This window comes from Emydura macquarii, unplaced genomic scaffold (assembly GCF_026122565.2).
Source record: "Emydura macquarii macquarii isolate MOO-44397 ecotype Brisbane River unplaced genomic scaffold, CSIRO-AGI_Emac_v2 contig_729, whole genome shotgun sequence".
Lineage (NCBI taxonomy): Eukaryota > Metazoa > Chordata > Testudines > Chelidae > Emydura > Emydura macquarii.
The window spans coordinates 715902-738766 of record NW_027130866.1 but is presented as its reverse complement, the minus strand read 5'-3'; the positions used below and the strand labels follow the sequence as shown (position 1 = coordinate 738766).

The 22865-nt window shown below is 61.1% G+C and overlaps 1 protein-coding gene across 1 annotated transcript; it reads left to right on the top strand.

Annotated features, from left to right (window-relative positions):
- Positions 1-1507: 1507 nt before the first annotated feature.
- On the top strand, positions 1508-21406 carry TMEM44 (transmembrane protein 44). The gene is made up of 11 exons (XM_067542863.1): positions 1508-1722; positions 4874-5000; positions 7133-7214; positions 7884-8053; positions 9706-9792; positions 11387-11557; positions 11874-12140; positions 12611-12715; positions 13071-13229; positions 19002-19185; positions 21392-21406. The coding sequence occupies exons 1-10, from the start codon at positions 1547-1549 to the stop codon at positions 19164-19166; spliced, it is 1509 nt and encodes a 502-aa protein (XP_067398964.1). The 5' UTR covers positions 1508-1546; the 3' UTR covers positions 19167-19185; positions 21392-21406.
- Positions 21407-22865: the final 1459 nt, after the last annotated feature.

Below are 22865 nucleotides of genomic sequence, written 5' to 3'. Positions count from 1 at the left end.
CTGGCCTCAGCTGGCCCTTGGCTAAGTCATGTAACTTATCTGTGCCTTAGTTTCCCTCTCTGGATTCTGTCCCCTGCTCTAATTCCTTGACCATACTGACAAGAACCTTCCTTGCTGCAACCGCCTTCCACGTTCCAGCACAAGCAGAGTGTCTGCTGTGAGGGGGAGGGTGCAGTGTAAGCCCTGGGGGGCAGGGACTCTCTTTTTAGTATCATGAATAAATATTCTCTCATCAAGCGACGCAGGAGGTGCCGTAGCTGCCTCTTAGACACTCCCCTCAGCGCAGGAAGGTTTCTCACCCGTAGAAGCCTGAGTGCTCCTACACGCGGCTGAGATGAAGGAGCAGCCACACTTCACAGGAGCCAGTGCCAGTGGACCAGTGGACAGCACTGCTTCTCAGCTGGCGAGTGCCTTGTCCTGTTGCTGGCTCCCCTATGTCGAAATCCTCGTGCTGCTCTGGTTAACGCTTTAGAGCCAAGTCCTGCCAGGGGCTGAGTGCCCGCTCTAATCCCATGGACTTGAAGGAAAAGGGAGCCTGGTCCCAGCCATGCAGCATGGTCGAGGTGCAATCACTGGCCTCTGTGAAGCTTTTCGTGGCTTGGTGGTGTAAGATGCACACCTGTGACAGACGGACAGAGAACAGGGCCCGCAGCTTGCGGGCAGGACCAGAGCTGACCCACGCACAGCAGCACGGCCCAGGAGAAGACACCCAACAACACCAGCAGCCCCTCTGGCTGTCAACACCGTGTCTCTGCTTCGCACCAGCCCTTGGCCATGCAGCAGGAGTCACATCCTGGAGCTGGGCAGGGGTCGGTTCTGTATGTGCCTGGTTCCAGCGCACACTGCTCCCTGCTTGTGAGTCAACGCCGGCTCAAGCCAAAGACCTGGTGCTGCGGAGCCTAAGACTGGGAGAGCCGCGGAGTCCGTGCCGGAGAGCTGGGCTTTGTACGGGAGCAGCTGCTGCTTGACTGCTTCCATCCAGGCTGGGACGCAGGCCAGTGCTGTTCTCGGTGCCGGCTGGGCAGCCAGGGACGGGCAGGTGGGTCTGTGTCCCTGAATGACGAGCGCGTCCCTGGGATGTGCGCTGCCCCCCGCACCTGCCAGCCCCTCTGCCCTCACCCAGGCTGCTGCAGGTCCCGGAGCGTGCCCCCAGGCCTGCCCCAGGGGCATGCGAGTCCGCAGAGCCCCCCAGGACGGGCCTTGGCCGTGACGGGGCGGGGTGCTGCAGGCCAGGCTCCTGAAGGAGGGGGGCGAGGCCGGGGGGGCCCGAGGAGCTCGGTGCAGGGGGGCCTGGCCCCGTCTGCTGGTGGGGAGGGGTCGTGCCGGGCTGGCAGCCGGCAGAGCCAGAGCCAGCCCCAGGGAGCCAGGGCCGGGCCATCCCGCCTGGGAGCCCGGCGGGTGAGGGGCCGGGCCGCGTCTGCCCCGCCGGGCTGGGCCTCCCGCGGCTCCCCCGCCAGGCTGGGGCAGGGCAGGGCGTGGGGCGGGACCGGCACCGAGCCGTCCCGTCCCGTGGAGCCGGCCGCGCCCGGCGCTCTCCCGCCTGGCCATGGCCCGGGCGGCGGCTGCCCCGCAGGCTCCGGCTCCGGCTCCGGCTCCGGCCCGCTCGGGGGCCGCGCTGCGCGGCTGGGGCCAGCTCGCCGCCTGCCTCGCCCGGGACCCGGCCTGCGCCTCCGCCGCCCTGGGCGCCCTCGCCGGCCTGCTGTGGGTGGCGGCCCACGCGCGGTGAGTCCCCGGCCCGGGGAGCGGTGGCGGGGTCGGGAGCGGGGCGGGGCGGGGCGCAGCCGGGGCAGGTGTGCGGGCAGCCCCCGGCCCGGCCCGGAGCGGTGCCCCGGTTCCTGCAGCGAGCCCGGCCCGCGCCGCAGCCGCCCGCGGGAGAGGCAGGGGGTGCCCGGCGGCTCTGGCTGGGGGGGTCCGGCGGCTCCGGCGGGGGGGCCCAGCGGCCGGTAGCAGGAGCTGGGCCGGATCCCCCGCCCCGCTGCAGGCGGGCTGTGACCCTGCGAGCAGGTCCGAGTCTCAGCCCCGGAGTGGGGTGGCAGGTGCTGCTGCACCCCAGAGAGGAGCCGGTTATCATGACTGAGGTAACAGCCTTTTGCTGCTCCAGACTCCGGGAATAGTAAGGAGTGAATGCTGTACAGAAGGGCCGTCCCCCCCCTGGTGCTGCCTATTGCCCTTTGCCATAGCATGAGAGTACTCTCAGCCAGCCCTTGTGCAGACATGGGCTCCTCTGAACTGCAGGGTCCGGGTCTAAGCTGTTTGCCTCCCTAATACCGACAGCTGTGAGCGCTAAAGGTTAATGAGCTGTTGAATACACAGGTCTTTCCTCTTAGCCACGTTGAGGCCTCGCCCTGCAGTTGGTCTGTCTGGGAACAGGTGTTGTTTGTGTAGATTCACTTCCAGGATTGTGGCTTAGACGTGTGGCTTTTTACATTTCAAATGAGAGAGAAGCATTTGTCTAGGATAAATCTCACAAAGGTTTTCGACCTCTGTGCTTAGGCACAAGCTGACCTCCAGCAGGGTGGCGGGGAGAAATGTCTTTCGGGGACTTTGTTACTCCACAAATGTACATTGTGGCTTTTTTCCTAACCCTTCTTTGAGGAGAGCAGGCACAGGCAGCATTCTGAACTCAGTATTCCTTTTCTGTTCCTCCTCATCTTCTGCCAGCCTTCGGCCCCCCTTGGCGTCTGATCTTTGAACCCTTCTCATTGCCGTCTGTCTGGGAGCAATTCTGCAGAAATTCCTAGCTAGCAAACCCTTTGATATGACAACCAGCCATCTGTTTTGGGTCGTCTTGCCCCCCACTCCTAAGTTTAACACCATTTCCTGTGTGTGCTTCTGATCTGCTTTTCACGTGCCCAAACCACCTAAGCTTGGATTCCCTCGGCCTTTCTGTGGCTGGTGCCATCTTCATGCGTCCCCTGATTTGTTTATCCTGGACATGGTCCATCCATGTAACTCCGGGCATCCATCTCAACACTTTCACTTCCACTCTGTTCTAGATCTGCTCCTGTCTCTTCCTCAATACCCAGCATTCGGAGTCATACACGAGTGCAGGCCGAATTACCGTCTTGTAGACCTTCTATTTCGGTTTGCTAGGCATTCTCCTATGCCACTCACCCTTCCCCATTTACTCCGTGCCTTTCCTGTTCTGCTTATCAATTCATTCATTAAGTTCACCATTTTCCTGTTCTATTTGAACCTAGGTGCTTGAACTTCTCTACCTTCGGCCATGGCTGGCTTTTAATCTTGTCGTCTTCCTGCACGGTATCATTGAATCTGCAAACCGCATGCTCTGCTTGATTCCTGCTGGTTTCCATGACATTTCTTTCAAGCACACACCTCCATCTTGCTAACGCGTCTCCCACTTGCTCTTTGCTCTCTCCCATGAGCAGTACGTCATCTGCAAAAACCATGCACCAAGGGGCCCCGCTGGATATTTTGTATGTGTGTGTTGAGCACCAGTGGGGACAAGAAGGGGCTGATCTTTGATGTGCTCTGATTCTGACTAAAACCGGTTCGGTTTCTCCACGTGGCCGTCTGACTGTGGTAACACCACCTCCCCTGGGTCCTGGACAAGTCTCTGTAGGCTTCAGGGATCTCTTTCATTCTCAGACGTCGCTGGATGACTTCTCTTGGAAAGCTGTCAGAAGCCTTCCCAGCATGGAGACAGGGTTTTCTTCTTTTCTCTGTATCTTCCCACAAGCAAAACGACCATTTGTTCTGTGCCAGGGTAACGATTCCTGATTTGTTAAGTACCTTTGTGAAATGGCTAGAACGAGTGGGACACGGTGGGGGAGGGAATATTTTTTTGTTGGACCAACTTCTGTTGGTGCGAGAGATCCGCTTTCAAGCTTACACAGAGCTCTTCCTGGGTGGTGCATTTTTGAGACGCAATTTTAGGCTATACAATAATGCCTTAAAGGGCAGCTGTTGCGCTGTTTCCTGTTTAGCTGTTATTTATTTGCTTTTTACTCTGTTCATAACCTTAGAACCAGCTCCTGTAGCCCTTTTACACCAGCAACCTTTTGAAAATTAATGGGAAAATTAACCGTTGCCAGAATCGTGCTTTAGCAGGTTTCCCTACTCTCTCTCAGTTTATGTGTATTTATTTATTTGGATAAGGGATGAAATTCGCCTGGCTGTGTTGCTTAAAAATAACAGCCACCACCTTGCTCAACAAGCTGCTTTCTCGTGCCAAAGCATCTGTACTATTGCACGAGCATCATCCACGGATGGCAGGCCGGCTCTGAGTATGTTATTGGATGGTAGCTATCAGCTCCAGAGGTGTGAACCCTCGGGCAGCTGTGCTTGTGATTGCTCCGTTGTCTCCCGCCCCCCGTGGTGTGTTAAAGCCTCGAAGGGCCATTACGGATGCTCAGAGGAGAAGGTACTTATGAGTCAGCTACGCTGGAGCTGTGCTCCTGGGAAAGGGGAGCCATCAGCTGATCCTTGGCGTCTCTCTTTCCAGCTGCACAGTGAGGCGCGCCCGTGCATGGGTTACCCACAGGGAGGCTGCCGCTGACCCAGACAGACCTGCCTGCAGGGGCTAGGGGAGAGCGCGATGCTGACCCGGGCCGATGCTGCCTGCGTGCGCAGCCCCAGGGCGAGCCAGCCAGCACCCTGGGCCGTGGGGTCTGGGGTGAAACACAAGCCTCACGTTGCTGGTTAGCAGCATGATCTCCGCTGACGGGGGCGGGCGTTGATTGACTCTGCCACGTCCTGCGGTGCCCAGGGGTGTCCCACGGGAGCTGGGCATTGCTGCACCACTCACCCGGTGCCGTATCCTAGCAGATAAAGCCGCGCTGAGAACCCCAGCCCCTTGGTGAAGGGGCACCACGCCCAGGCCCTGATCCCTCACCCTCTGTGTCCTTCCCAGGCTGGTCCATGCCCGCTGCAGGAGGAGGGGCTGGCAGGACGCCTCGGTGCCCTGCATCGTTTACAGCTTTGTGGGCAGCATGTGCAACACGATCGGGGCGGTGCTTGCCCACCAGCTGGCCATCCAGGTACGTACGGGATGCCCGGCCAGTCCTGGAGCTTGGGCCTGGGACAGGTTGGAGCCCCCAGCCCAGCCCCTGCAGCCAGCGCGGGACATCGGCTGGGGCTGTAGCTGTGGGCACAGGTGATGGCGCTCCTCGTGCGCCCCAGGGCCCACCCCGTGTCAGAGAGAACTGGCCCAAACCCCTCCGCCCTCGCCCGGCCCTCCTTGCAGTTCGCGGGCGCCTTGTCTGAGGGCCGGAAGGGGGCAGGTTCCCTGGCTGAGTTGTGCCCCTTTGTTCCACCGGATGCCGGGATCCCCCCAACCCCGGATTAGGCCACGAGAGCCTGCCCCAGCTCCCCAGAGGGACCAGCAATCCCAGGCCAGCACCGTTACCAGAGTCCAAAAGCAGACGGCCAGCTCCAGGACAGGCCCCTCCCTTCCCTACAGCCAGGCTGCCTCAGTGTCCCCCTGCTGTGCAGGAGCCTCTGGTAATGCAGGCCTGGCCCAGCTGCTTTCCCTTGTGAACCCTGCCCTGCCCTGCCCGTCCTGGCCCCACCTCTTGGGGGGCCAGGGACCGGTGCCAGGGAGTGGGGGGTCATGGGCAGGGGTCCCCCATTGAGGCCATGGCTCTTTAGACCTGTGTCACTCCTCGCTGCCCCTCTTGCCCTGGACCGGAGCAGCCGTTCCACAGGCGCCTGCCTGGCTGAGTCACCGGGGCCTGGCGGAGGGGGCGGCTCAGGCGCCGCACCCTGTAGTCATGTTCACGGCTGGCAGAGGAGCAGCTGCGTCCATGAGGTGGAGTCTGGCACGGCCGGCTCTGCGGGTCTGGGCATGTCTGGGCCCAGCCTCGCTCGCTGCGGGGCCGTCGTCACTCCCAGCGTTCCCGGCTGGCGCCCAGGGTGTCCACACTGCAGGCAGACCCCGCGGCTGGCCCGGGCCAGCTGACCCGGTTCCCAGGGTCAGGCTAAGGGGCTGTTGAATTGCAGCGTAGGTGTTCGGGCTCTAGGACCGTCCCCCTTCGCAGGGTCTCAGGGCTTGGATGGACCCCGAATATCTACACCACAGTTAAACACCCCTTAGCCTGAGCTCCACGAGTTGGCATCTGCTGGCCAGGCCGGCCGCGGGCGTCGTTAGTAGTGCAGATGTGTGCCCAGGGGCAGCGTGATAGCTGCATTAGACACAGCTCCCAGGAGACACCCAGTCCCTGTCCCTCCCAGACAGAGCACGGCAGTGTGTCTGGCCTGCGGAGGAGAGGGATAGATGCCATTTGTTCAGAGTTCTGCCCCTCGGCTCAGCCAGCAATCCCTTCCCCCAGTGTGTGGGGCAGGCGGCAGGTAGGCGGACCCCAGGCGTGACGCTGATCAGCGCAGGCTGCCTGTCCTCAGGCCTGGGCTGCGTGGGATGTCGCTCTGGTTCCACTGGTGGTGGGATTGTTACACCCAGTGAGTTAAAAATTGCATTACGTTCTCCTCTCCCCCACGTAGGGCGCCACCGGCCCTGACTGGTGTGCACAGCTCCCAGAGCGGGCGTGTGTGTGAACACACGTGTGTGTGAACACAGCTCTTTGCACCTGCACACCCGTGTGCTGCGCCGTGGCAGGAGCTGCAGGGGAAGGAGACGCGCTGGAGCCTCTGGCTGCTGTGACAGCCTGTGCCTGGGCTGAGCGCCAGTGGGAGCAATGGGCGAGCACAGCCGGGCCAGCCCCGTGCTGGTGGGAGAGAACAGCCTTACCCTGGCCTCCGGCACTGCTGCTTGTCCCACAGCCCACGCCCCGGCCCTTGGCTGTCGCTGGTTATGGAGTGGCCCCAGCAGGGCTTTCTCTGGCTGGCGGTATTCCCCGCCTGCTCTGCCTGCGCTCTCCGCAGCAGGCCCGTCTGGTATTGGTCTGGGGGAGACCCAGGGAGCGCTGGGGTCGGCCAACGGCTTCCACGAGATCTGTGCTGAGAGCCGGGGCCTGGCAGTCGGGTCCCCACTGTCCTCCAGCTCTGCCCCCGCTGACTGTGTGACCTCTGCTAACCGCAGTCTGCTAACCGCACCGGGCCAGGGCGCCACAGGCAGCAGGCTGGCGTCAGCCCTCACACGGCTGGTCACCGCCGTTCAGAGAGTGTCTGCTGCTCCTGCGCCGTCACCTTGACCCGGTCCCACCGCTCTCTGCAGATCGTCACGGGGGCCTACATGGCTGCTGTCGACATCCTTCGCTTCCTGCTGACTCTCTTCCCTGTCTGCGCGTCTGGACCAGGTGCGTGTGCGTGTGCGTCCGATGGCCGGGTGGGGCCGAGGGGGAGAACCCCCGGCGCGAATCTGGCCCCTTCCCTGACCTGGCCTCGTATGGCAGGGCTGGCGGCCGAGCGCACGGCAGGGTCTGCGCCGTTCCAGGCCGCGCAGGGAGTAGGACACCGAGGGTGGGGCTGGGGAGGTGAGTGGTGAGGAGCGTGTGGCTGGGAGGGGGTTTGGGGAGGGGCCTGGCTGGAGAGATGTGGCCCCAGGGGGGCCTGGGTGCGCGGGGGGGCCTGGGTGCTGGGGGGCGGGTGGAGGGATGGGGGAGGAGGGCTGGGCATGGGGAAGGTGGAGGTGGGTGGCTGGGCTCTCTCTGGGTGCTGGGGGGTGGACTGGGCGTGGAGGGGGAAGGCTGGGTGCTGCCGGGGGGAGGGACTAGGGGGCAGCGGGTGGCTGGGAGACAGGCAGGAGGGAAGGGGGTGAGGACGGTGCCCCACACCCAGTGCAGCCAGGGACCCGGGGGCAGGCGAGCTCTGGGGACGAGGATCCTGTTTTGGGGGAGGCGTTCTCCAGCAGCGGAGGCGGGAGCTGCCGAGAACGCGTTCCCTACGCCGAGCTCCCGGCAGGCGCTTTTGGTGCGGGGCCGGTTCCCCGGCTGCGTCTCCTGGCTGAGACTCCGTGTCCTGCACAGATCTGCCAGGCAGGAGGAAGAGGAGGAGGAGGCAGGTGCGGGGCGGCCTCTTTGCCCTCGCTGTCCCCCTGTGCTCAGGCCCTGGCTGGTACGTGCTGGCGACGGCCGCCTCGTCTTCCCCCAAGGAGTTCCACGGCACAGACAGGAGACTGCTTGGGACAGCGCTTCAGGTAATGTCTATCCCGCTGCCCGTGTCCCTCTGTCCTTCCTGGGCCTCTGGGCTGGCAGGGATCCAAACAGGATCCTTTGGTGCCACGGCCACCCCTCACCGAGTCTGCTGGGCCGGTGGGTGCCTGCCTGAGTGAGCCCCGGCCAGGAGCTGAGTCAGGGCCCTGGCACGGGGGTGGGTTTCGCCCACTGATTTTAGCAGCGATTAGGTCACAGACATAGGAGCTGGGAAAGTCCCTGTGGCCTCTGGCATGCACCCAGCCAGCCCAGGGTCATCCCCTCCCAGGGCTGCCTGGGATTTCTCCGGTTTGCTATGAAAAGACCTGGGGGACTGCGGCTTCTGCCATTTTGCTTCTTGTCCTGTATTCTCCTCTTCCCCTAACTTGGCGCCCTTCCCCTGCTCCATGTCCTGGCTCCCCTTACATCCGCTGCCAGGTCTTCATGCCCCTCAGAGGCCCGTGGCTGTCTGGATCGCTGAGCCCCAGGCTGGGATCTGCTCACGCTCATCAGTAACGTTCCCAGGGGGCTTTGCAGACGTTAACTCACCCCGACAGGGCCAGGGAAGTGACTTGCCCAAGAGCACCCAGTGAATCAGTGGCAGAGTCAGGATTCCTCCTGGTGAAGTTATGCCAGGAGCCCAGCTGGCTTTAACCTACGCTCCGCTGCATCGGCCGGCCGGCCGGCCTCTCCGCTGTTTCCCGGCCTGTGGTGCGTGCAAGCGCAGGGCTCCACTGGAAAGGAGCTGGGTCTTTAAGCATGTTCTTAAGAGCATGAGAACAGCCGTGCTGGGCCAGACCCATGGTCCATCCAGGCCAGGATCCTGTCTTCTGACCGCCGCCAATGGCAGGTGTGTCAGAGGGAGTGAACAGAACCTGCAGTCATCGAGTGATCCATGCACCTGGTATTGTGGGCGAAGGGAGTCCTGTAACGTGTCTTGGGGCCACCCCCTCTGCCTCCCAGACCAGGGCTCTGGGACAAGGCGCCCGGCCCCAGAAACTTGGTGCTGGGCCGTGCCCCGAGCCCCGTGCTGGCCCATGGTGGGCGAATGCTCCTGCTGCTCGGGGGTGAGCGTGGAGATCCTACCCCGGCTGAAGCGTCAGTGCTTTGGTCTGAGGAGCTCCCCGTGCGCGAGGGCCGAGGCAGTGTGACGTGTGTGCCCGGAGCCAGCAGAGAGGGCGGTGGGCCCCTCTGTGCAGGCGAGGAGAAGGGCTGCCAGGTCCCGTGTTCTCTCGCAGCCAGCGCTGTCTCGTCCTGCTTCCCACCCCCCGTGAGGGGCAGCTCACGGCCCTCGTCCCCTGCGAGGGGCGGCCCACACACCCCATGAGGGGCAGCCCCCGTCCTGTGCCTCCCACCACACCACGGCACCTTTATTCTCACGGCTGGCAATGAAAGTTCCACCAGGAAAACGAAGAGACGAGGCCCCGGCGCTCACTGCCCGGCCTGGTAACTGGGAGCCCGCCCAGCTGGAGCCGGTAGGGGGGGCTGGAATGGACTCCTCATGCCAGCTGGGCGGGCAGCCCAGACCCGAAGGCTGTGGCAGGAGCTGGAGAGATACGGGCTGGTGCAGGCTGTTAACAGGGAGGTCGCTGCCTGGAACAACTCGCCATGGCTGTGATGCTCCCAGTGGCTCAGTTTCTTCTCCTCCTTTCCCCAGGAGAGCACCGAGGTGCTGGGCTTTGCTTTGGGGATGCTAGCTGCACTCGTGGCCCTCACGGCCAGGATCCCCTCGCTCTCTGGAGCGGTAAGTTCCCCAGCCTTGGTGGCCCTCGGTAACGCAGAGCCGCGCGGGGCAGGGCCCAGGCAGCCGTGCAGTGCAGGTGGCTCGCTGGCCTGGGGGCGATGCGGGTGCAAAGCCTGCGAGCTAGCTCCAAACTGGGGCGTGTGCACCCCGGCCGGGGCACAGGGCTGCAGCCACAGCCCCGCTGCGCCCCTTGCCCCGGTGCAAAGGGGCCACTGGGTCGGTGCAGATGTGGTGCTGCTCACGTCCGTTCCTTGCTGGTGTGTGCGTGCCGAAGTGCCCGGCTGCTGGAGATTTCTGCCTTGGCGGTATCCCTAGGGCCGGCTCGGTGCCCTCTGGAGCCCTGCGCTCGTGCCGCGGTAGGCAAGGTGCCGCCGGCCCCGTGCCCCCTCGGTTCCTTCTTGCTGCCCACGACGGGTGTTGGGGCGGCTTCTCTCATGCATTCGCAAGCGCCTAGTGGTTCTTTCGCAGAGTGTTGCTAGTCGCTCCTGTGACTAGCTGCTAGTTGGTTTGTGCGGTGGAGATGGTGCCGTCAGGGTCGTTTGGGGCGAAGGGACTGAGGGGGCTCCTGGTAGGCGGCGCCTCGTATACCGCGGCATGAGCGTGGGGCTGCAGAGGGCCCCGGAGCCGGCCCTAGGGGTGCCGTTAAGGTAGACGATCTCTGAGAGCTGTGCACGAGGGGTGCACACACCTAACTGGGAACGGACGGGAGCAGCGCGTCCCGGAGAACAACCGTTACGGAAGGTCAGTAACCGTCTTTTCTTGTGGCCCCGGTCCAGCCAGCCCCATTGCCCCTCCCTGCACACAGGGGCACCTCATGTCTCCTGGACAGCCCCCCTGTGCCAAGGTAAATCTCACCCTCCGTCTTCTCCCTGCCCCAGGCCCCTTCCCAGCCTGCCACCCCGCTGCTCCGCAGCACTGCCTCCTTCCTGAGGCTGTCGCCCCTTGCCCCCCGGGCTCTCCCATCTGTCTGTCTGTCCTGTCTGCCTGCTCAGCTGCACTACCCCGCAGCGAGGCACCTCCGTGTTCTGGGCCGCACTTGGCAGCAAAGCCTGCCCCCAACAGACCTAAGGGCCGGATCCCGCCCGTGGCAGCAAAGCCGCCATCTCCCGTGGGCTCAGCTGGCAGGCCTCTCCGCCCAGACCTGGGTCTGTTCTGCCACTGCTGCGACGGCAATGAGAGATCCGGTCGCCTCGGGTCACGGGAGAGGGTAGAGCGAGCGGGCTGCTGGCCTGGGGAACCAGCCCGACGGGTTTACCTGGGCACTTTGCCTCTGGCTCAGATCCCAGGTCAATATGGCTCGGGGCGGGGAGCCTGGCAGCATCCGGATTGCCCCAGCAGGGCGGTGTGGTTGCAGGAGACGGTGCACCTGACCTTGGAGCGGCGTTTGGCTGCTCCAGCGTCGCTGCAGAGGCAGACAGCTGTGGAGCCGTGCGAGTGGACCAGGGCTGCCGGGAACGCAGCTCCCAGCTGCACGCTGCCGTGGCAGGGCCGGGGCTGCCTCTGCTCCAGGGGGCTGCCCCGTGGCGCAGGGACCGGGGGAGGAACGGCCTGCGCCGAGACAGGGGCCGTTCTGACCTTCACCTGCTTTCTGCAGTGCAGAGGGAGGCTGTCTCCGGGGACCCAGCTCTGGGCCAGCGTCTCCTCGGCCCTGGCCAGCGTGCTGTACGCAGCGGCCGTCGTGGTTCACGACCAGCGGCCTGCGTACGTTGTGAGAGCCATGCCCTGGCTCCTGCTCTCTCTGGGCTCCGCTGGGCTCGACGTGGCTGTATCCTTTCCCCGCCAGCCCCACGTGCTGGCACTGCTGGTTCTGGCATGGCGGCCGAGGCTGGATGGGCCCTGGGGACTGAGCCCCCCCCTCAGCTCCAGGGCACGCACGCCGCTTGGAGGGGTTGGGCCCCTGGGTTTGAGAGGCCCCGAGGGCTGCGGATCCTGCTCAAACCACGCCACGCTGGCCAGCCAGGTAGTGCGGGCCTGGGCCGGGGATGGTGCTGGTTTAGCTCCCTTCCAGGAGCCGTGTTGTGGGCTGGGGCCGGGCCGGGCTGGGCAGCGGTGCTACCACTTCCTTAACCCAGCCGGCTCAGATCGCTTTTCTGTCCTGCGTGATGAGGAGCCAGAGGAGCCGGCAGCTGGGCCTTGTGGCTGCGGCGCCAGGGACCCAGGACACGTGGGCGCTCCTGGCACAGGCAGAGGAGGAGGAAGAGCCGAAGGGAAGCGAGGAGGAGAAGGTTTCTCCTCTTCTCTCTGGCTGGAGAGGCAGGGCTGGATTCTGCCCCTTGTGCTGCCCTGCAAGGGGAGCACGCTGGGGGTCAGATCCCCCCCGTCATGATCCCTGCGGGTGCCTGGCCGAGGTGTCTGAGCCCTGGCAGGGAGCTGTCCCTGCTGCAGAACTCGCTCCCTGCTGCTCTCAGGCTGCTTGGAGCCTGCCCAGGCTTTTATGCCTCTCGGACCCTTTTATCCCCCCATCCTGCTAAATCGCTGCCTGGGGCGCAGCCTGGTGCAGGGCCCCGGCTCTCCTCTGTGTGCACAGAGCTGGCTCCCAGCTCCTTCGGCCCCTCCAGTTTGGGGTGCTGCACAGCCCCCACGACAGCCCCTTGGAGCATCCCCCACGCCTGCCCCCCATCTATCTTCCCCCTTGCCCTCCCTTTGCCCTGTGGCCCGAGCCATGCCCTACCCCACTGCCCTGCCCTACCCCACTGCCCCTGTTCCGAGCTTGTCGCATGGAGAGAGGCTGGTTGCTGCAGCGTCCCTCGACGAGCTCGGCCCTCCTGTCCCCGTGCGTGGGGGGATTTGCTGGCTCACTGCCCCCCCTCTCTCTCAGGCTCCAGAGTGGCTGCCACTGAGCATGTTTCCAGCCGCCAAGTGCCCCCCTGCGGGCACCGCCGTGGGTCGCTGCCTGGCACTCACCCTGGAGCAGGTGCAGCAGGTGAGGCGGAAGAGCAGCCGGGGCGGGGACGGGGTGGAGCTGCCTGGCCAGGATCTCCGCGTGTGTGGGCGGGGGCGGGGAGCCAGCCTTGGTCGCTGGCTGTGCGGAGCCGAGCTGGGCTGAGCCGTGCTTTGCGCGTACCCACGCGCCTGCCCTGCTGCTGCCCGAGGGGTGGCTGGAGGCTCATCAGTCTGCAGGGCTTTTGGGAGCTCTTCTCTTTGTCCCCAGCCCTGCCCCCCGAGCAGCGGGGTCTGATACCCAGTCCCAGCCCCTCCTCCGGCCCACGGGGCTCTCCCCACTCGGGCCCCTCCTCCGGGGCTTTCTGTTCATCCTGCTGCATCCCTGCTGTGCTCAGGCTGGCTGCGGCTCAATGAGACTGCCGGGAGACGGACAGACGAGTGCTGCAGAGCCTGCCCTGCCGGAGCCCCCCGCCTACCCCCCGGTCCAGGTCACGCGTGCCGAGCTGTCCTCCTCCAGCTCCGCGGACGCCTCCTCCGTTAGCTTTGAGCTCGAGGTAGGTGCCGTGATCCAGTCTTCAATGACATGCACTGGTTCTCATCGGAGCCAGCTCCAGGGCGGACTAGGGCTGTGCAGTGCGGAGTTGTTGTCTGCAGGGCCCCAGCCTCACTTCTTGCAGAAGCTGGCAGGTGCGTACCTAGGGTGGGCAATGCAAGGGACGGGGTTGCAGAAAGAGAAGGGCTGGTCTCATGGTTCAGGCAGTTGAACTCTGTGCTGGCGAAATGGATTGTATCCCTGCCTCTGCCACAGCGCTCCTGTGTGGTGCAGGGCAAGTCACTTACACCAAACTTTTCCCAGGCGGGTCTAACTGTGTTCCTCATTTTCTGCGTGCCTGACTTGAGTTCCTGGGGTTTGACCTGCAGCAGGGCTGAGTGCTCTGGGCGCCCCCGAGGAGCTGTGTGTGCTGGGAACATCGGAAGAGCTGTACATGCTGAGTACGCTGAAAAGTCAGGCCCTAGGTGTCTCCGATTGGGCACCCTCATCAAACAGGGCGACAGGCATTCATCTCACGGGGGGGGGTGCAGACGGATGGATGTTTGTGAGGTGCTGGCATGATGAGCACTGTAGAAAAGCCCAGGAGGAGATGAATAATTCTCTTCTCAGAAGAGCTTTGAATGGCGTGCAGCGAACAAGACCTGGGGCTCAACCCTGGCAACCCAACTGGAGCCCCTGGGACCCGGCTGATGGTGTTGTTCACAGTTTTAAGCCAGCAAGTCCTTCCTTGCGCTTTCTTTTCCTTTCTCGGGTTGGGTATGAAAACAGTGCCGCACTCTCAGGCTTGGGTCGGGTTTGGACTGGGCTATAAAATGAGGCTGGAGCGGACGTCTGCCTGGGCCCTCCACCACCTCCCTGAAGAATGAGGGGAAAACCAAACCTTGAACAGCTGCTCACTGAGTGAGCACCGTCCTCCTTGCGCGCTGAATGAGGCAGGGACCCTGCGGAAAACGGCCCGTGGCCATGTAACGAAAGATCGTATCCTGCTGCACACATACGGGCGGGTGAATTAAGGGTGAATGGGCAGCCTTAACTGTGGTGTATCCGAACTTTGGAGTGTTTGCCTTTGCAACCTTCATGTTCTTTTAAGATAGTTTAAATGAAGTCTGAGCGTGCGTATGTGCCTCCAGCTGTATGAATCCTTCGGGAGCACTGTTTTTTCTGGTCTTAGATGCCTGCACATGGCACTGGGTCAGAACCTAGATCTACCAATCCTTGGGCGGTCCCTTCCTCGGGGCTGGTTCTGCGTGGCAGGTGACATCTTCTGTGTTTGCCGGGGGCCTCTGCTCCCCAGCTGCCCGCAGGGCTGAGTGCCTTTCCTAATGACTCCAACACTCTGGTAGCTTTTGTGACCGCTGCCGCCACACGCTGAGCAGATGTTTGCCGAGAACTGTCTAGTTGTCTACAGTTAGTTAGTTGGGTAGATCTGCTCTCCGGTTGGACTTCGTTCTCGCGGGGTGACCCCCCCCAGCCTGTTCTGGGGACTGTGCCCCGGCTTCAAGAACTGTGCTTGGCGCCTGCGTTCCTTCTCTGTGAGCAACAAGCACCAGCGTCGCCTCCGCTGCCTGGGCGAAGCTCATCTCGTCGCCCGCTGCTCCATCAGCCGCTCGTTCCCGCCTGGCACTCGGGAAGCCAGAGAACTGCCGCCGCAAGTATCCGATGGAGGGGGCCGTGCGCCCAGGTGTGCAGTCGGACCCGGGACCGGCGGATCCACGGGAGTGGCACCCATCACCGCCGGTGAATCTCCCCTGGCTCGCTCCCACGTGCCGGTGCCCACGGTACCGCCGCCACCACAGAAGCACCATGCACATAAGAAGCATAGCCATGGGCAGCAGGGCAGATCCCCAGTGGGGACCGACCCTACGCGCAGCGTTGTCTCCCCAAACAGCGCCAGGTCGGGCGAGAAGTCGTGTGCGGATTCGGACACTCCCAGACAGCCCACACGGAGCATAAGCTGGGGCACCACCATGAGCCCTCTGCGCTGCTACAGCCACGTCTGCACCCTCAATTTCTGAACCAGTGCGCACACCTCCTGATCTTCTAACCAGAACCGCGCGCCTCCCCCAGGGCGTGAACGTTGCACCCTCTGTGTCCGCTGGGCGCTGGTCTTTTATCGCCAGCGCACACGTGCCTCGCCTCTTCCTCGCCATCGCAGAGAACTGCCGGGGTCATGCCCTGTCCTCACAGCGATGGATCTCTAAATGGATCTCCCGCTGTACGGCAGACGGCTGCGCCCTCCACCCCAGGAGTCAGGGCAGATTGTTTTACGGCAGGAGATCACAACATGGCAAAGGCCCTTCTGCCTGAGCTCGCCCTGCTCTTCTGTTTGGACCAACACGTTTACCAGCGGGAGAGGGACGAAGAAAACCTGGAGCTGTGATTATATAACGTTTGTCTTGTCTTGTTTTGTTTTGGGGATTTTTTTAACTCCCTGCACCTGGGAAACGACACTGCAAACCAGACAGAATCTCTCCGGACGGCTGGGGTGAGGTGGCTGTCAGGGCAGTGAGTTTGCTCTCCATTCCCATCAGAAAGCTGAACCCTTTTTAATAATCACGGTCGTTTGTGTTTGAAACTAGACAGGAGTGTGGAGCTGGAAGAGGCTGAAATACGCTTCACGCTAGAGGGCAGCAGTTCCTAGCTGCAGACTGGAGCAGCGCTGGCTGGAGCATGCAGAGAGCCGGCAGACCAGTGCAGCCTTTTCCCTGGCCACGGCCAGCCGGCGGTGTTCTGGGCCCGTGCAGACCACACTGGCTGTTGCATTTGAAATGACTCCTGCATTTGTTTGGACGTATTCACGTTCTCGAACGGGTTGTGTTTCTGTGACAGTTCCACAAACACAAACACCTTGTGAAATCATGTCTTGCCTGCAGTAGCTCTTACCCCCTGCTCACTTTGCACACTCGCTCACACACTCTCTTTCTCTCTTTGGCTTTCTTTTGAAAATAAGAAATCCCCATATTTCTTGGCTCACTACTTCTTTCCTGCTCTCAAAAGCTGCTTGTGAATCCTTCCACGTAGCATCTCTCCACCCGGGCTAGCGCCCAGAGTGAGGAGTCAAGAGAAGGGTGCTGTGCTGTGCTGTGCTGGTGGTGGCAGCTCCAGTCCAACACTTTTCTTGATCTTTGTTTTTCTTCTGCAGCAAAAGTATTGGGAGACCTTAAACTCAGAACAGGTACGGAGAGCGGTCACTGCTTCGCAATGGGCTCGCGAGGGGGCGGCCCGGCCCAGAACTCCCCTTGTCTGCCAGTCTCCTTTCACTTTAAATCAGTGGATCACTGCAGCTGAAGTTTTTCTTGGTGTAGATGTATGAGACATCACAAGACCCTGAAAGAGGCCAGGGCAGGGCAGGGCAGGAAATAATCACTCATAAATTAAAGAAACATAAATTACTTGCTTTGTCCTCAGCGCAGTCCCAGGGAGAGGTTCTGCTCTCAGTCTAAATCTGGAGTGACTCCACTGCCCTTTAGCAGAGCCACTCTGGATTTACACTGTTGCACAACAGTAGGATCTCCCCCGTGAGCTCCAGCCCTATGTCATTTTTAGGTCACAGAAATAGTTAAGGTCAAAAAGGAGAGAAGTCTATTAATCTCCTCAAAAGGAAGTTACCCCGCCTCAAAAAACTGCCTTTTATTGCCTGGAGATAAAGTAACAATGATGATAAAATCCAAACAAACCTGGGCTCCAGAAAGCAAGTCCTGGGGCTGATACAGATAAGCCATCTGGGGTCGCAGCCAGCACCAGCCTTAATCTTGGGGCTCCAGAGTTTTATTGCAAGAGACACTTCTCTTGTGGAGGAGAGGGAAAAAATGCTGCAGATACATTCTTGGGGAGTAGATAGCTCGGGGCTGGTGAGGAGAGGGGCATCCAGGTAGTGGCTGGGAGCAGCCACGTGAATCACTTGATCTCAGTCCTGTCCCGAGTGGACAATGCTAAATCCACTCTCGCAACTGGAGGCGAGGTCAAGCAGAGGTTGCCGTGTGCATCCACCCGAGAGGGCAGAACTGGGGGGCACAGGCAGTGTGGGGCGAGCTCACACCCCTGCTGGTAGGCAGCGTGAGCAGGCAAGTGGCCCCACAAGCGCTAAATGAGCTAAAGGAATCAGGAATTCACGCTGACCTGTGGGATTCCAGGTGCTGTACGTGCCGCATCCAGCCATAGGAATTGGTGGGTGGAGCTTAAAGAATTGTGGGTGGAGCTTGGGGCCTGACTATCGCCACGTTTGTCCCTGCTCTGCCCTCTAAGGGTGATCACTGCGGCATTGTGGGAAATCGCGTACGTGATCGGGCAGCTGGTCTGCAGTGCGCTGACTGGCCTGGGCAGGTGGGACGTTTAAAAGGGGGCCAGTGCACTTGATTGTGGCTACCCTGTGATCTCCCATCTGTGCAGACCGGCCTGCGTCACAGAGGAGGCAAACTGAGTTGCTCCGTCCAAGTGCTGGAGAAGTTTATATGTGTCAGGGCTCAGTACTCCTGGCCATTGTTACACTAGCCCAGCAGGGCGTGTTCAAGTCAGGGCAGGCATGAATTGGCACCTAGTGCCGTCACACTCACTTCCAGAACTGCCCAAGCCCTTTGTAAAGCCGTGGCTTTGAACGCTGGACTTTCATCCACCCGCTGTGTGATCCTGTAGCTCCACTGTCTAGATATAGGATGGGCTGAAAACGTAAATACTGCCTGGAATCCAACGGGCCTCGCTGTTTTGTCCGGGTGCAGAGCTGCTGGAACGACGGGTGCTGGCTTGAAGTAGTAATAACAACCCAAACCCTCATTTCCGCCTTCAGCACCCCGCTATAAAAGTTGTTGCAGCGCCACTGCTCGGGTGTGGACACAACGCATGTCGTTACACAGGTGAAAACATTCCTGGCTCCAAAATGGCTGAATGCCCTCCTGATGATGTCTACAGGTATTCCCCCGAGATCAGTAATATCGAGGGCTGGAACTGTGTTTGCCAGTCAGGGCAGCTGTGTGGCACATGCCTGTATCTGGATTAGCTGCCGCGAGCGCCATGAAAAGCTGTTTCTGGACCTCGCGCTATATTTTTCTTTTGAAAATCTGTTCGGTTCAAAGTGACAAAGTGTCTCTCGTCAGGAGTTTAGTGCTGTACTGCAGAGCGGCGGGTGGTTCTGGCAAAGACACGCAGACTGTGCATTGCAGTCCTCAGACAAGATCCATTGTCCCGAGAAGTAAAAGTTGGCTGAGGCTGCTCGGGTTAGCAGGTCTTGATGTTCACCTTAATGGAGATCAGTCTCTGCTTATTAGCTGGGCCAGGGATGAGCAGAGCTGGTTAGAAAATTATAGTGACTGCAAACGGTAGAGACCTGCTGAAGAGTTCCCAGTTTGCAGTGATTAGAAAGGGACAATTTTTTCTTTTATTCCAAATTTTTTCATGAAAATTTGTGTAGAAAATGTTTGATTTAAAAAATGTTTTTTCTCAGTTTGTTCCCCCCTTTTCTTTTCCTTTTTCTATTTTGCCTCTGAACAGGGGGTGTGAGGGAGGAGACAAGGAGGAAAAGAAAAACCTAACCCCCAAAAGGTTTCCATGTGGAGTTTTGTTGAATACTTTTTTAAAATGAGAATTCGGTGACAATTTCTATTTTCAGATAAAGGTAGCATTTGGGTGGTCTCCCCCCCTCCGTAAAACTGGTTTGAGCAGCTCCTGTCTGCATCCCACGGAGATCAGACCCCGCTGCTGTGGGAGCTCCAGCACTCTGCGGCTGGAAGGGCTCAGGCCAGACTTTGTCACTGTAACACGAAACCCTTTCTCTTCACAGTGGGACTTTGGAGACATGAATCTTCAGTGGAACAGACTCGGAACCGCTGTGCCGGACATCCAGCCCAGCAGCAGCTCCTGGCTGAATGCAGGCTGCCTGTTTGATGCTAACACCCTCAAACAAACCGCAGCTGCTCCGAGACTGTGTGAGAATGACACCCCCTAGGTGGAGCAAATCACAGCAGGTAACTCAGAAGAACAGCAGAAGAAAGATCCTCTGCAGAAGATGGCTGGAAGGGCCAGGTTACAGCAGTACTGTGGGCCAGATCCTGGGGTGCAGCTGGTTGGCACAGGGTGGGGGGGTGTTACACCTCACTAGGGCTGCTGCTTTGTCTGCACTAACTAGGGCTGAAACGTGTGCACCATGGATGCACCCATCGCCCAGTGATTCCCAACCTGTGGCCCACGGGGGCTTTCAGAGTGGCCCGCTGCTCCCCTCCCGCTGCCTGCATAGGGAGCTGTTGCCTAAGGAGCCAGGCGAGCGCGTTGCTGCAGGGCTACACGACCGGTGCAGGCTCCTTGCTGCAGCCCAGAGGACGGGAGATCAGCGCTGCCCTCCCCTCGGCTGTAGCAGGGAGCATGGCAAAGCACTCCGCCTGGGTCCATAGGCGCCGGGGTCCCTGCTGGAGCCAGAGGGGGGGAGCACTGATCTCCTGTCCCCTGGCTGCAGATGGGAGTCACTGCCCAGGGACCCAGGTGCAGCACAAGGGGCTACAGGACCCGTGCGGTTTCCCTGCTGCAGCCAGGCGGACGGGAGATCAGTGAGGAGGGAGGCAGCCTCCACGCTGGACTCCTTCCATCTGGCTGCAGCGTGTATGTGTGTGTGTGGGGGGGGAGCTGCTGGCAGAGACTGGGGGCCCTTCAGGGTTGTAAAAATGATATCTGTGGTCCTCGAGCCAAACAGGTTGGGAACCCCTGGCCTAGTGCGTCTAACTGAACGGGGGGGGGGAGGACGGCGTCCCCATAGCTAAGGTGGTGTTGGCCTTAGCCCATCGATCGGGGTGAACAGCCCTACCCCCCAGCTGCTCACCAGGACCCCCTGCCGCTGCTCCGCGCTCTCTGAGCCACGCCCTGGGGGGACAGGGACTGTAACCTGAAATGTCAGGAACGGCAGCGCGTCCGTCTCCCTGGCCTGAGTCGGGATTTCAAAGGTACCAGTCCCAGCACAGATTCAGGCGAGAAGTGAAGTGCAGCGGTTTGCCACGCAGGTGACTGACCGCTGGAAGACGTTACCACGGGCCGTGGTGGATTTAAATGGCGAGTGCGTGTTTGTCGAAGAGCTGCTCTGGCTCAAGCACCGCGCCTGGCCTGAAAGCAGGAATTACTCAGGGAGGCCCATCGCCTGGCACTCAGGAGGACACTGGACTATCACAGGGGTCCCCTCTGGCTTTGGAATCGCTCTGGGTCTGGCTCTCCTGGTTCAAACCCCTGATTCCGACGTGAGCGGCCAGAGTCCGGGCTGGCGATAGCAGGTGCAGCACAGACTCTGCTGGTGCTGCAGGCACTTCTGCTGACGCAAGCCTCCCGTTACCTGCATGTAGCTGGCCGGATACGGCTCCCACCTGGCCTGCACAAAACAGGGTTTGCTGGTGCAGCTGATCCAGGCAGGCTTGTGTAGGAAAGACTCTCCTTTTCTGGACAGCAGAGCTGGGCTGGCAAAGCCCCTTGTGGGGACGCTCCTTGGAGGAACAAGCTCTACTAGCAAAAGACTTTGTTGCTGGAACACCTGGGCCTGCACCAGGGCAGTTGCTGACGGGGGGCTTTCATCATGCTCCCGTTGACAGAGCTGCTGGGAGAGGCAGGCTCGGAGTCCCTGTGTCCTTGGACTGTCAGCATGCCCTGTCACCTCGTCGGACTCCTAATGCTCCGTCGCCGTGGTGCACTGGGTCTCACGGCTCCCCGCCTCCCCCGGACAGATCACGCTGCTCGGTCGAGCCGCCCGCCTCCACGGTGCCTGCACCTTTCCAAGGGCTTCCTCCTCCATGCTGAGCAGCTGCTGGGAGTCCGATCGCAGCTGGCCAGCTAGCTGCACCCCCAGGGATGGCTGAGCGGCAGAGGGAGCCGGGTTGTTTTGCTGTCTGGCTGGCGCGCTGGGGTGACACTGGAGTGGACGGTGTGAGAAGCTGGCAGCAATGGCTGCGTGTGCTGTGTGCTGGGAGCTGTTGCAAAGGGGAGATGGCAGGTCCCAGACCACAGCAGGACGAGTCATCTCTGCTGCCTTAGCTCCGCTGCCGGACGCATGCGCTGGGAAGGCGTGGGGGGGGGCAGAGGGGCAGAGCCAGGCTTCTTGGCACTGGGGCTTGGGGGAAGGTGTGGAGGGAGCAGCCCCAGGCAGGCTTGTTCTCAGGTCTTAGAGCAGTTCCTACAGACCCCTGTGGCTTTATCTCCTAGAGACCGTTCCAGGGAGGGTCCCTGGCTCCTTTCAGCACAGGGCCTGATCTGGTGCCTCCCCCAGAGGCTGCCGTGGCTCCCGCTGGCACCTGTGCACCGTTCGCGTGGCAAAGCTGGGAGCCAACCCTCGTTTCTCCACCACTGCCCGCGTGCAGCCGTTCCCCGAGCTGTGACCCCAGGCTGTGGGGTGGGAGAAGTGTTAGGCCGAGGAGTCGCTCCTGCGTACCAAAGGACAGCGGGGAGGGCAGCCCCGGCCTGCATTCCTAGGACCCGGTGAGCTGCCGTCACCCTTCCCCACCCACTGATGTGAAGAAGCACAGGGAGAAGAGGACAGCTCAGCAGAGGTGGCCTGGCTCCTGTCACTTGGGATCTAACTCGCAGCCCCCGCTCCTCCAGGTAGGCGACCCGTCTGGAGGCGCCTTGGGCAGCAAATGTTCAGCGATTGTCCGTGGCGCGAGCAGCTGTGACGCGCTGGCTCAGACATTCCCTGTGCCTAGAAGAACAAAGACGAAGGAACGGTCCAGCGCCGGTGCTGATAAGAAACTTCCACGTTACTATTTCTAGTGGCTGGAGATGAATTGCCCAGTAGTAAAGCTCAGAAATCCAGACAATGGAGACTGGAAACCCAGGGAAAGGAAATTCTTCTGCTGTATTGCCTTTTCCTCTTCAGATAAGATAGTGCCCAGTAAAATGTGAGCCTCTGAGTCAGTGCGTGGGGAGGGCGGCCGCAGGCGTGTTCCAAAGCAGAAGCCACTTGCAGCTACGCCGGGAGAAACCCTGGAGCAAACTGGGCCCCTAATGCACCTCACGTGTGCCTGGCCCTTTGGACAACAGCAAGTGGGTCACGGCACCCCGGGGGGCAGATCCTGCTCCTTGCACTCACGTGTAATCCTGCCCACCGCAGGGGGACTTCTCTGCATATCGGCGCTGTGTCCCTTGGGGGAGAAGCTGCAGGGCCGTGTTCAGACCTGGACTGATGGGTGTGTAATGGGTCTAGCCTTCTCTAGGCCTGCGAGGACGCCTTTCCACCCCCAAAGCCGCTTGGCAGCATAGAGCAATTGGGACCTGGCGTTCCTGTGCCCTGGACGGGAACAGCTGGGTTTAGGCAGGCCTGGGGAGGAGCCGTGTATGCAGAGCAGCGGTGGGGGGAGGGTGTTGCACGTCGATGTACCTTGTGCCATTTCATACATTCATGGCGTTGACGGCCAGAAGGGACCATTAGCTCAACCAGTCTGACTCCTGCAGCAACAGGCCAGGAAGTGTCGCCCGTTACTCCTGGGCTGGTCCCAACAGCTTAGTTTTGGCTGCAGCATCGCGCTCAGAGCCAGTGCTCCCTGGTGCCTCTGTCTTGTAATGCCCGGAGAACTCTGCCGTCTCCCCCGCATCCCGGCTGCCTGCAGGGTGTAACTCGGGGTGGCACTTGGCTCAGAGTGTCTGAGAACAAGAGAGCCAGAAGGCCTGGCACCGTTTAGCT